This window comes from Trichosurus vulpecula, chromosome 1 (genome assembly GCF_011100635.1).
Source record: "Trichosurus vulpecula isolate mTriVul1 chromosome 1, mTriVul1.pri, whole genome shotgun sequence".
Lineage (NCBI taxonomy): Eukaryota > Metazoa > Chordata > Mammalia > Diprotodontia > Phalangeridae > Trichosurus > Trichosurus vulpecula.
The window spans coordinates 199,607,258-199,620,503 of NC_050573.1; the positions used below are offsets into that span (position 1 = coordinate 199,607,258).

At 36.3% G+C, this 13,246-nt stretch overlaps 1 protein-coding gene across 1 annotated transcript; it reads right to left on the reverse strand.

Annotated features, from left to right (window-relative positions):
* Window positions 1-6,065: 6,065 nt before the first annotated feature.
* Window positions 6,066-6,496, reverse strand: LOC118833418 (40S ribosomal protein S20-like). Its single transcript, XM_036740773.1, has one exon. The coding sequence runs from the start codon at window positions 6,457-6,459 to the stop codon at window positions 6,100-6,102; it is 360 nt and encodes a 119-aa protein (XP_036596668.1). The 5' UTR covers window positions 6,460-6,496; the 3' UTR covers window positions 6,066-6,099.
* Window positions 6,497-13,246: the final 6,750 nt, after the last annotated feature.

Here is a 13,246-nt window from a genome sequence, read left to right on the forward strand (position 1 = left end):
TGTGTGTGTGTGTGTGTGTGTGTGTGTGTGTGTGTGTGTTTATATCTATCTCTATCTATCTATCTATCTATCTATCTATCTATCATCTGTCTGTCTGCCTGTCTATCTCTGATCCCAAATTAGAAAATTGGAGTTTTGCAGTTTCAAAATGTGAGCCACATGATCTTTTGTCAGATAAAATGAGAAGTTTCTTTGTGGTCTTTTGGAGATTGCTTCATGTAAAGTGTTTCCATTAGAGTCCCCTTCACATGCTATTAGAGTGATATTTTGATTTTCAAATAACACGTGGCCCCAAAATGTGTACTTTATATTGCCAGAGAGCAATTTGCTAAAAGAATGTGACCCTCATGTAAATATGGCTCTTTATCCACAGGGCTCATCTGTACTTTTGATGTTTAAAAAGGCACAGTAAAAACAGCTTGCTGGAATACCCTTATTTTGGAAAACAAGGAGTGGAAAAACATCGAAAATGTCATACTAGTAATTTACCATGCCCCAGTGGTGCTTTGATGGCATACAGGTGAGGCACAGAACTCTGTATGAGATATAAACCACCCTGGCTGCCTTAATGTGTCTCTGGGGGAAAGCACACTTAACCTTTTAAGTGCTAATGTGTTGAAAATAATTTGACCATGATTTGGAAGCACTTGCAAGCAGCAGCATGGAAAATTAAAAAACAAAACAAAAACAAGGATTAGTTAGATTTTGTTTCACCTCAGGACTTCAGAGGAAATATCCTCACTAGTCACTACATTAGGTAAATAAATAGATGTGATTAAAGGAGCAGGGTTTAGAGTTTTTAATTAACATAAATTCACAGCAGCTTGTCAGTAACCGCATGTTACCAAAGGCATCATAGCACGCTTATGATTTCAGCGAAATCCAAATGAAAGGAATCAATATAGTTCACGCACAAAGTTCCACTGTGACTTCACACAGCATCTAGAAGTTGTTTCTTTTCTTTCTTTTTTCTTTTTCTTTCTTTCTCTCTTTTTTTTGCCACTGTGTTTCAGTGTTGCAGTAAAAAATAATTTAACTTTTACTAGCCCTGTGGGAGCAGGCCGCAAGCTTCCTGAGGCTTCATTAATTTGTGCATGAATAAAATTCCATTGGCAAGAAATGTAGCTGTAAAAAGCACGTAAGGTATCTGTTCAGTGGTACATATTTCATATTCATTTCTGCAGCCACCAAAGCTTTACCTCCTTGAGAAAGGAGCTGACAAAGGAGCATGTAAATCTTCCTTCTCAAAGAGGACTTATTGACAATGTCCTGTACAGAAAGGCATTTGGAGCAACTATCTGAAACCTCTGACTTGCATTCTTAGCCTGAACTGCTCACTGGGAAATGGAGCTGATACAGACACTGCAGGAAATATTTGGCTTCGACGATTGTGATGGTTGTCACTAACAGGGTTATAAAATTGAGGCTGCCCCTTTTCCACACACCGCGGCTTGGGGAACTCAAGGTTCTGCTCAATGTCCTTGATCAAATTGCCTATGCAAAAGACTTGTGGCCAAGCTCCGATTTAGTTTTCACAAGAAAAAAAATCATAAATGAGCAACTCAATAAATCACAAATAAACTGTACAAATTGCCCTACAGTGGGGAGTTACGATACCTGGACTTTATGATCTGCTTCACTTTTATGACTGAATTAAGTCCCAATAAGCACTATTAGCATTTCTTCCCAATGTACTTGCTGGTGCAGCATCATTTTGAGCTGGCCCTTAGGTTGTTATTAAACTGTTACAAACCAGAAAGCTTATTAGCTCCAATTCCTCTGGATGCTATAGCACATTAATATAGACTGTATTAGACAAAATGTTAGCAGAATGATTCGGCAATGCTTAGGACATTATTATAACGCAATAGGAACTTATCCTTTGGCTAAACTGGAGCCTCTTCCAATAGATATAAAATAGGTATTGCCATGCCCCTGAGGTATTCTGACATGACTTTTTTTCTCAAATGTGAAGGTGTAGTTGGCTTCTGAAAACTGTACATTTACTATAAAGTAATTGGACAAAGTGTTCAGTGATTCAAACCCACCTAGACCCAGAATTAAAACACGATTTCATCTGTTTGTGAAACAGATATGAGCTTACATGGTCACTGGGACTAATATTCCTAATAAAACATCCATTTGAACAAAACTGAAAATCAATAAGAGAAGAAGTTTCAAAATTGACACTAGCCTTTTGAGAAACTGGAAATAGATCTTCCTGTCAAAGACTAAAACTGCTCTCCTCTGTCTAGACTGCACTGGGAGCAAAATTATCAGGTTTTCATTTCCTCAATTTCACTCCACAGCAGTAAAACGTGTGAGTATTGATTCATCTGCTGAAACCCAAAGCAGAAGAGCTCTTCACCTCAGCAGGGTCAAATGGGTTTGTGGGTGTCTAATTATACCTATACAGAGCATATAAATCTTCTTCCCATCATTACGAGAACATGAGAGTCCAAAGGCATCATTAGAATCCTTTTAGCTGGCCACTAAGTCCTCCTTTTGTTTGATGGGAAGTCATATATCTTGGAGTTAATATCATCATGGTTCATAGATTTTCAAATTTGGGTCTGAAATAAGATTTGCTTCTAGGTAAAGCTAATGTGCTCTTCCATTCACACAAATAACTATAAATATGCATTGTTAGTGTTCTGTTATATACAGCGCACATAAGCTGAAATGATGGAAGTGATGTCACTTGTTCTTTTCCTTAACATTAATTCATTCATTTAACAAATATTGATTATCATTAGGTGCAATGTCCTCTGTGAGGTGTAAATATTGTTCAAATTATGGAAAAGGGCTTCCTTGGTTTATGTTTTGCTAAATTAACAAACAGCATACTGTGGATACTGCATTAAAAGTAATACAATGATGACAGTAGTGTTCTTTTAATATCATTGTGGCTGAACTTTTTTGTTTTGAACATGGTTTCCTTTTACGTTCAGTTAATAATTTACAAGTTACTGATTTATATTTATAAATATGCTATCAATAGACAAATATTATATTTTTTGCAAATAAAACGTGTGTTCCATGTGAGCTAGTGAATATTGCAGATGTGCTAAAACTGTCTTACCAAGTAAAAGTTTCACACTCTACCAAACATTAGATTATGTTAAAGATGATCATGTTGCATCTGTATAAAGTAGGAAGATTCTATGATGAATTTGAAATAAGTTGAAATATTGGGATCTAATATTTCAAGTATTCACTTGCAGGAACTCAGTTTGTATCTTTCAATTTGTAGTTGTCTTTGGATAATTAGTGTGGGATAGCCTTTGTAGGTGTGTGTGTATGTGTGTGTGTGTGTGTGTGTGTGTGTGTGTGTGTGTGTAAGGGTATGGGGGTGGTAGTGGACAAATTTGAACACATATGATGTAAAAACCATAGATATCAATAACATACAATACTTTAAAAAGTTTAAGAAGGGAGGGAGAGAGGATGGGAGGGAGGAAGGAAGGAAAGAAGGAAGGAAGGAAGGGAGAGGGAGGGAGGGAAGGAAGGAGAAAGGAGGGAAGGAGGGAGCAAGGAGGGAGGGAAGGAGGAAGGGAGAGAAAGAGAGAAGAAGGAAGGAAGATAATGAGCCCGGGAATCAATTTTTAGTTTTTATCTATATGGTATTACAGGATCACTGATGTAGATATGGAAGGTTACTCAGAAGTCATCTGATTTAAATCTGTAATTTCCGGATGAAGAAACTGAAGCCCATAGAGCAAAAACAATTTAGCCAAGATCTCTTTTTCTTACCCTAGAACGAAACCAAACTTTACCACTCCTGCCAGTCTATGAATAGCCAACAGAGAATGAAACAAAGTATATTAGTGAAATTCAGCTTACATTTAAATTTAGATGTAAATTAACATCATTTGTAGTGTACATGTTTTCTTTGAAAAAATTTGGTTTTTTATTGTTTCTAACAAGGATCACAACAAGAAAATAATAGTCATTAGTGCTTTTAAAAATGGATGAGGACACCTTGGTAAATTTCTCATCATTTATGGTTTTAAAAGCTGAACAACTAGCTGTCAGCAATGTCACAGAGCAAAAGCATATTTGGGATATGGGCTGTACCAGGTGTCTCTTATGGTCCCTTCCAGTTCTAAGGGTCAATGATAAAAAGTACTTGAAATATATTTAATGGAAGTTTGTAGATTCAGCAATGGTGAATATCTCCTGGAAAACAAAACAAAACAAAACAAAACATTTTTATTCACTCTTCTGTTCATCTCAAGGTTCTGAGATTGAATTTACTGTATGAAGTTGGGCCCATGTTTGATATATTTTCTAAGTATTTATCTTGGTACATGTAATTTTTCCTTTGGTTTAACAGAAGCTCTTGGAGGAAAGTGACTACTTTTTTTCTCTTAATACCTACCACAGTGCCTCACATCCTTGTTAAATTTAATTCAATCCAAAAATCTTTTCTTTTCTTTTCTTTTTGACCCTATGGATCAGAAGAATTTAATAGAAAAAGTAATTTCAAATTGTGTTAAAAATTAATTTGTATACATATAAATTGTTTGAGGAAGGGAGAGTAGACATCCCAGGAAAATGAAGGAAGACCAAAATCATAGTAGAGAGTTAGTAAATAATTGTTAAAATACGTTAAATATGTTGCAAGTTCTATGCATGTGCAGGTCTCTATTTTTCAACATATAATTCATTCTACATTGATAATAAGATTAATTGGTGAATGAATCGATTTAGAAACAGTTGGACATTCAAGCTGCTAACCCAAAACAGCATTACTTCTAGGTAGAATTAGTGACGAGGGCACCGTAGAGCTTTATATTTCATCACCTACCATAATCACATTTTGAAAAAAAGAGATACTGAATATAAAACAGTTTATGAAGGGTACCTAAAGAGCTTAAGAAAAGCACAAGAATCTGCTTTATGGAAGACACAAAATAAATATAAAAACAAAAAGCAATACCACTTTTAATCATTGAGTGTTTGGCTCAGGAACAAAAACAATAAAGTCATACTGAAACTAAAACTTTCCTTTTTAAAAGTAACAGGTTAAATAACTACTCTTAATGTAATAGATACATTGCTTATGAAAATACTTAATGTATATTATTTTAGTTCATTCTCACAATAAGGCTGTCAAGGATTATGTTTAGTTTTAATTTAGGTCTAGATTTATTATTTCAATTGTTTACAAACTCCCTTTATGTAAACTTTGCCACTATTGAAAATTAGCAACTTATCACTTGGTCAACTAGGTGGCTCAGTGGATAGAGTACTGGGCTTGGAATCAGGAAGGCTCACCTTCATGAGTTCAAATCCATCCTCAGATATTTACTAGCTGTGTGACCCTGGGCAAGTCTGCAAAATGAACTGGAGAAAGAAATGACAAATCACTCTAGTATCTTTGCCAAGAAAACCCCTAAAATGACTTGGTGAAGAGTTGGACAGGACTGAAATGATTGAACAAAAAGTAAATTTCAGAGCCAACTATGTGCTCATCATTGTGTTAGGCACTCATAATCCAAAAGTAAAAAATAGACCTCACCCTCAAAGATCTAACATTGTATCTTCAGAGAAAATGTATAGATATGTGTGTATGTATATGTATGTATACACAAATATATGCACATATATAGCCACACATGTATGGATCCACACACACATATATATACATCTATACCTATATCTATCTATCTACATGGAACATATACAATATAAATATAAGACCTTGTTTGGGGAAAGGCATAAGTATCTGGGAGATATTAAGAAAAGCTTCATGTAGATGGTGCCTCATCACTACAGCAGAGTTTTGAAGAGAACCAGATATGCTAAGATGTTAAATTGCTTATGAGTTCATTCCAGGAATGTCAAACAATCTATTCAAAGACAGCAAGATGGGAAATACAGTGTCATGCACCTTGGCTAGAAGGTTCAGTAGGTGAAGGGGAATAATGTATTATAAGACTAGAAAGGTAGATTGGAGCTATGTTCTGTATTTGATGCTAGGTATAATACAAAGCCACTGGACTTTATGATATACATAGTAATTTGACAAGGGCAGATCATGTGTTTTTCTTTTTTTTTAATAGTTGCAATCAATTTATTAAAAGAAATGATTGGTTAGGCATCTGCAATGGTGACTTCAACTTCTACACCTGGTTCAATGCTGATAGATGTGATCTGTTTGACAATTTCAGAAGGACTGTGCAAATCAATAAGGCGTTTGTGGATTCTCATCTGGAACCGATCCCAAGTCTTTGAACCTTCACCGCAAGGAGTTTTTCTAGTTGTGATCCGAAGTGTCTTGGTGGGCGTTCGAACAGGTCCCTTCACTTTCAAATTCTTTTCTTTGGCTCCTCTGATTAGGTCAGCACACACTTTCTTGAGTGTTTTCACATTGCGGCTGGTGAGGGTGATACGGATCCGGTGAATGGCCACTTCGGGCTCCACAAGGGTCTTGCCGGTGTCTTTGAATGCCATGACAGTGGAGGGGCTTCCTGACCGACTTATTCCTCGGTGAGAGCCAACAGCGGTGAGTCAGGAGGAGGAGAGGCAGGGACTGCCGACTCCACGCGGCTACAGCCTGTGATACCTTCACCAAAGAGCATCATGTGTTTTTCTAAAACCATTTTAACAGCTGTATGGAGGGTGGATTAAAGAAGGGAGAGATTTGGGCCAAGGAGACCATATAGGAAACTGTGGCCATAGCTCAGACAAGGGATGATGAGGGCCTGAATTGGGATAATGGCCCTGTGAATTGAGAGGAAATGAATGTGAGCTATATTATGGAAGAAGAAATAACAAGACTAATCAATTAATTGGCTATAGAGGGTAAGGGAGAGAACAGTCAAGGGTTAACTCTGAAATTTCAAATGTGAGTGAATAAAAGAATGCTAGTGACTGTCAAAAGTTGAGCAATTTGGAAAAAATAGTGGATTTGGGGTGGGGGAAGGATGATGAGTTCTGTTTTGGACATGTTAAGTGGGATATGTTTATGGGACATATAATTTCACATGTCCAATAGGCAGTTTGTGATGCAAGCCTGGAGTTCAAGAGAGAGACAAGGACTGGATACATACACCTAAGGAATCATCTGCCTATAGATGATATTTAAACCCTTAATCTTATAAGTCTAATAAGTGAGAGAATGTAGAGAGGGAAAAGAGCCTAGTACATAAGCTTAGGATACTTCCATCATTAGAGGATGACAAAGGAATAATGCTCCAGGAAAAGAGACTGAAAAGTGGTTGGGCTTGTAGGAGGAGAAAGAGAGAGAGAGAGGGGGAGAGAGAGAGCGAGAGAGAGAGAGAGCAGCAAGAGAGGGCAGTGAGCAGTAGCAAATACAACAGAGTATAAGATGGAAGGCTATCAGATTTGACAATTAAGAGGTCATTGGTCATTGCTAGGGCTGGAGAAAACAGTAACAACATCAGAAACTAGACTGCAAAAAAAGTTAGGAAGTGATATCAGAAGAAGTAGGCGAAGAGAGCAGATCCCTCCTTCTTATTCCCTCACCTTCACTTGTCCACCCGGGAGTTCTGCTGTGAAAGAGAGAAGAGATGATATGAGTTTGTGGCTTAATGGGGTAGTAAAGTAAAGTTGGAGTAAATTATAGTTTTAAAGTGCCATTTGAGGGAACTGGAAGGTTAAATGGCTTGTCTAATGTTATAGAGCTAATGTGTCAGCAGCAGGAATTACACCCAGGTCTTTGAACTAAACATGGTCCATAATTTGATGATGATGATGATGATAATGATGCTGCTGCTGCTACTACTGCTGCTGCTGCCGCTGCTGCTGCTAGCTAACATTTATGTAACACTTAATATGTTCAAGGCACTGTGTTAAGGAATTTATAATAATTATCTCATTTGATTCTCACAACAGCTCTAGGGGTTAGATGTTAATATTATCCCTATTATTTTACACATGAGAAAGCTGGAGCAAATAAGTTGTGATTTGCCTAGGATGACACAACTATTAAGTGTCTGAGGCCTAATTTGAACTCGGGTCTTCCTGACTCCAACTCAAATCATCCACTATGCCACCTAGCTGCCCCAATTACCCTAATTTTACAAACAGAGTTTAAAAGGAAATTGAGGGTCAAAAACTTAAGAAGCTTACGAAGTTGCTCAGCTGATAAAAACAGCAAAACTAAGATTTGCACGCAGGGGTTCTGATATAATATATTGGGTTCTTCCAAGTATATCAGCATCAAGAAAAATGTTGAAAAGTTAAATGTTAAAACCAGATTTATAGATGACATAAAGTTGGAGGGATAGGTAGAATATTAGATGGCACAGTTAATATGCAAAAACCCACATATGAATAAAATATAGAGAGGCATATAAAATATTATACTTAAGTTTTTAAAAAATCAGCTTTATAATATGAAAGATATTTAGAAATGGTTTGTATTGTCTAATCTCATAGTTTTAGTGGACTGTGAGCTCAATGAGTCAACATTATTAAATGGAAAGTAAGAAATATAATAACAGGCATAATTAGGCTTCATATAAGAAAAAATGTACCGAGAGTTAAATCAATCAAAAAGTAATAGAATGGAATAGTTTGTATCGCCTGATTATCTTCAAGTGAATGTTGGAAAGTAACTTATTATGGAGGTTGTAGAGAAGCTTAAACCTAATAAAGATTAAAAACAAAACAAATGAAATCCTTAGGCTTGGTTTGGTTTTGTTCTCATATAAATTTTTTCCCCCAAACACACTTGGCCTTTGCCATAAATATTTCATCCATAATAATGTTTATAATGAAGAACACTAAAATCCTACTGTGGATATCACTGTTTGAATCACAAAGTCAAACTCATTGTTAGAAAGGACCTCACAGGGAATCTCGAAATACAGAGAATTTTGTTTTGTTTTAATTTTCACAAACACTTATTTCTCCTACCCACTGCCTACCACCAATTGAACAATAAAACACAAGACAAGTAAGACCCTGCTAAAAATTTCATGCATAGTGCAGCGAAACAAAGTCCCACATTGGCTATGACCAAAAATTTATATGTTATTTCTGCATTCTAAGTGTATCAGCTCTCTGGAAGATGATGGTTGGCATGTTTCATTTTGAGTCATCTGGTCTAGTAGTTTTTCATTACATTGAATATTTTCCTAAAATCTTTCAAAGCTGTTTTTCCTTTATAATATTGCTTTCACTGTATAAATTGTTCTCCCAGTTCTGCTTACCTCACTCTCCTTCCATTCATAGATGTCTTCCCAGTTTCCTCTAAAACTATCCATTTTGTCATTTCTTATGCTATAATAATATTTTATTAAAATTCTCTGCTATATTTTGTTTAGCCCTTCCCCAAAAGATTAACATCTCCTTGATTTTCAGGTTTTATCCCCTTTCAAAAGAGTTATAAATATCTATGTACAAATGCACCATTTTCTTCTTTCTTTTATATCTTTGGGGTATAGGCCTACTAGAGTTTAAACTGCATCACAGAATATGTAGAATTTTGTAACTTCTGGGGCATAGTTCCAAATTGCTTTCCAGATTGTCTGGACAAATTCATTATTCAACTAATAGAGTCTTAGTACACCTAAAACCTAGGCATTTTAATGGACTCCAATCTCAAAATGAGTATGAAATAATAACCAAAATAGCTAATGTGATTTTAGACAACACCAATAGAAGCACTGCATCCAAAGCAAGGAAGGTAATAGGTCTATTGTACGGACATCTTGTGTAGAAAGACTTACAGGAACTGATACCTAGTGAAGTGAAGTGAACTGAATTAGAATGTTGTACACAGTTAACAGCAACATTAGGGATTCTCAGCAATATAATGATCCACAACAATCCCAAAGGACTAACGATGAAACATACTATCTTCCTTCAGAGAAAGAAATGATATTGTTTAAATTCAGTCTGAAGCATGGTATTTTTCACTTTCTTTCTTTCATTCTTTTTCTTTTATTTGAGTCTTCTTGTACGAAATGACTAATATGGAAATGTGTTACACGACTGCATATGGATAACCTATGTCTGATCACTTACTATCTCAAGGAGGGAGAGGGAGGGAGGGATAGAATTTGGAACTCAAAACTTAAAAAAAAATGTTTAAAATGTTTTAACATGTAATTGGCAGAGTGGGGATAACGCACACATTTTTTTTAAATCTCATTTTAGGAAATACATTGAAATGATGGAGTACACATCCCTTCCAGGGTGTGAGAGCAAGTGGTTGCAAGCTATAGGCAGATAAGATTGTATTGAGCACAGAGATGGAAGGCAATGTTGAGCTAACAAGTCTATTTTGGCTGGAGTTTCAATCTCATGTAGACAAATAGTATGAAATAAGTCTATAAAGGCAGGTGAGATCCAGACTGTGAAGGGCCTTAAAAATGAAGCTAAGGAGGTCATAATTTATCCTTGAAGAAATAAAGACTAAATTCTCTCTCCCTCCCTCTCTCTCTCTCTCTCTCTCTCTCTCTCTCTCTCTCTCTCTCTCTCTCTCTCTCTCTCACTGTTTTTCTTCTGTTTCTACCTCTTTGTCTCTTTCAGTAACCTCATACACTGAAACGATTATCTATTCATCTGCTCCCATCCAGTATCTATATATTCACCCCATCTTCTTAGACTTCCAATAAACTATCTTCAACTGCCTGCTAAACATCTTCCCCTAAATGCCCTAAATGCCTCCCTATCTAAAACACAAGCTGAACTTGTATTTCCCCTAAAATCTGATCTACCATCTAGATTTTTTTTATGTTTATGACACCACCATCTTTTAAGTCACTAGGATCATTTCTTTAGAGCCATCTTTTACTTTACCTTTCCTCTCTCCCTCTACATCCAATCAGTTGGTAAGTACTATTGATTCTAGCATTTATCCCTTGCTTTTCATTCTCACTGCATCAGGATATATGGCAAAAAAAAAAATCCACTGGCTCTGGAATGAAAGAAACTGAAACCAAATACCAGCTCTCCTATCCCTCTCTTCTAAACTGCTTGAGAAAGACATCTGTAGTAGGTACCTCCACTTCCTATCCTCTTACTTGATTTTTAATCCTCTGCATTTTGGTTTCTGAACCTAACATTCAGAAGAAAATGCTCTCACCAAATTTACCCTTGATCATCTATTTGCCACATCCAATGATGTTTTTTCAATCCTCATCCTTTGTAACATACCTCTTTGTAGTTTTTGACAATATCACTCACCTTTTCCCCCTACAACGTTTTTTCATGACACTGTTCTTTCCTATTTCTTCTATTTCTCTGATGACTCCTCAGTCTTCTTAACTGTATTGTTATCCAGATCATGCCTATTAACTGTGGTTATTGGTCAAGTCTGTGTCCTGGACTGTCTTCCCTTCTCCACCTATATTGTCTTACCTGATAATCTCAATATCTTTATGTTCAATTATCATCTCAATGCAGATTACTCTCGTGTGTGTGTGTGTGTGTGTGTGTGTGTGTGTGTGTGTGTGTAAATGCTTATGGACATGTATATGTGTGTAAGGGCAAGCAAACTGGGACATTTTTTACTGTTTTTTTTTTGTTTTGAAGTGCTTCTCAGCACTAAGGAAAGCCAATGCCTTTGATTGAGCTCTGCCTTTGTTTGTAGAAAGGCCCACACCCTTTTGCTAGTTAGGTCATAAGAGGTGTGAAACCCTGGAGAGATATGAAGCCCTCTGACACTGAAGAAGTATATATATACTCTGAGGTTAGCATTCTGTTTGGGGCTCATTTATTGGAAGAGAGTACAGATGGAGACTCTGGGTAGCTGTAAGAAGCCCCTGGCTTTGAAAACTCAGGTATTGGTGCCTCTCTCTTTGATAACTATGTATGTAATGTTTTGGTCGGACAGATAGAAGCCCTGTCTGCTGATTTGTGTTTATTTGGTCTGTTTATATAATTTCTGATTGTAATTTCTGTTTTTTATTTTCTCTGAAGTTCAGGGTGCTGCCTTTTTGCCCTGAACTAAGTGAATGATACATGTATGTTTAATTAAAGTGAGATTGTAAACCCCTTAAAGTTGCTTTGCTTAGAAAAGCAGATCAAAGAACATGTGCTAGCAGCCCTCCTGTGTGCTGGTATTGTTGGTCTTACACCTCCACAGCAGCTGCAAGCAACATTGTTGTTACAATGTGTATATGTATGTATATGTGTGTGTATGTGTGTGTGTGTGTGTGTGTGTGTGTGTGTGTGTGTGTACATGTGGGCAGCTAGGTGGCACAGTGAATAGAATACTGGGTTTGGAATCTGGAAGGCTCATCTTCATGAGTTCAAATCTGGCATCAGACCCTTTTAGCTGTGTGATCTTAGGCAAGTCATTTGACCCTGTTTGCCTCCATTCCTCATCTGCAAAATGAATTGGAGAAAGAAATGGCAAACCACTCCAGTATCTTTGCCAAGAAAAACCACAAAATGGGGTCACGGAGACTCAAACAAGACTAAAACAATTGAATAACACAACAGCAATACAGTACATATACATATATACACTATATATGCATATACATCATATATATACACACACACATAGATATATACATATGTACACACATATACATATATACATATACACACATATATACATAGAAATGTATATACACATACATATACACATACACATACCTACACCTACACATATACATATACACACATACACATACACATACATACATATATATACACACACATATATACATACATATACACGTACACATATACATACACATATACACAAACATATACACATATATACATATACATACATATATACATACAAATGTATATACACATACATATACACATATACATACCTACACCTACACATATACATATACACACATACACATACACATACATACATATATATACACACATATATACATACATATACATATACGCATACGCATACACATACACATACATATACATATACATATACATATACATATACATATACATATACATATACATATACATATACATATACATATACATATACATATACATATACACACAGCCTTCAAATTTCTTTATTCCTGGCCACCACTCCTCTTTTAATCAGCCTTAGATAGCTTTAGTCTTCTTGACTACCACATCACACTGTTGATTCATATAGTGTTTGCAATCTGCTAAACTCCCAGACAAATTGCCTTCTAATCATGATTCCTTTTCAGTAGCTGGTGGCTAGACCTGGAGTCTAGAAGACTTGAATTCAAAGCTAGCCTCAGATGCTTAGTAGTGGTGTGACCCTGGGCAAGTCAAAACCTCTGTCTCAGTTTCCTTA

What these genes read in the sequence shown, in the direction of transcription:
- LOC118833418 (XM_036740773.1), bottom strand. Translation starts at nt 6,459, where the DNA reads ATGGCATTCAAAGACACCGGCAAGACCCTTGTGGAGCCCGAAGTGGCC.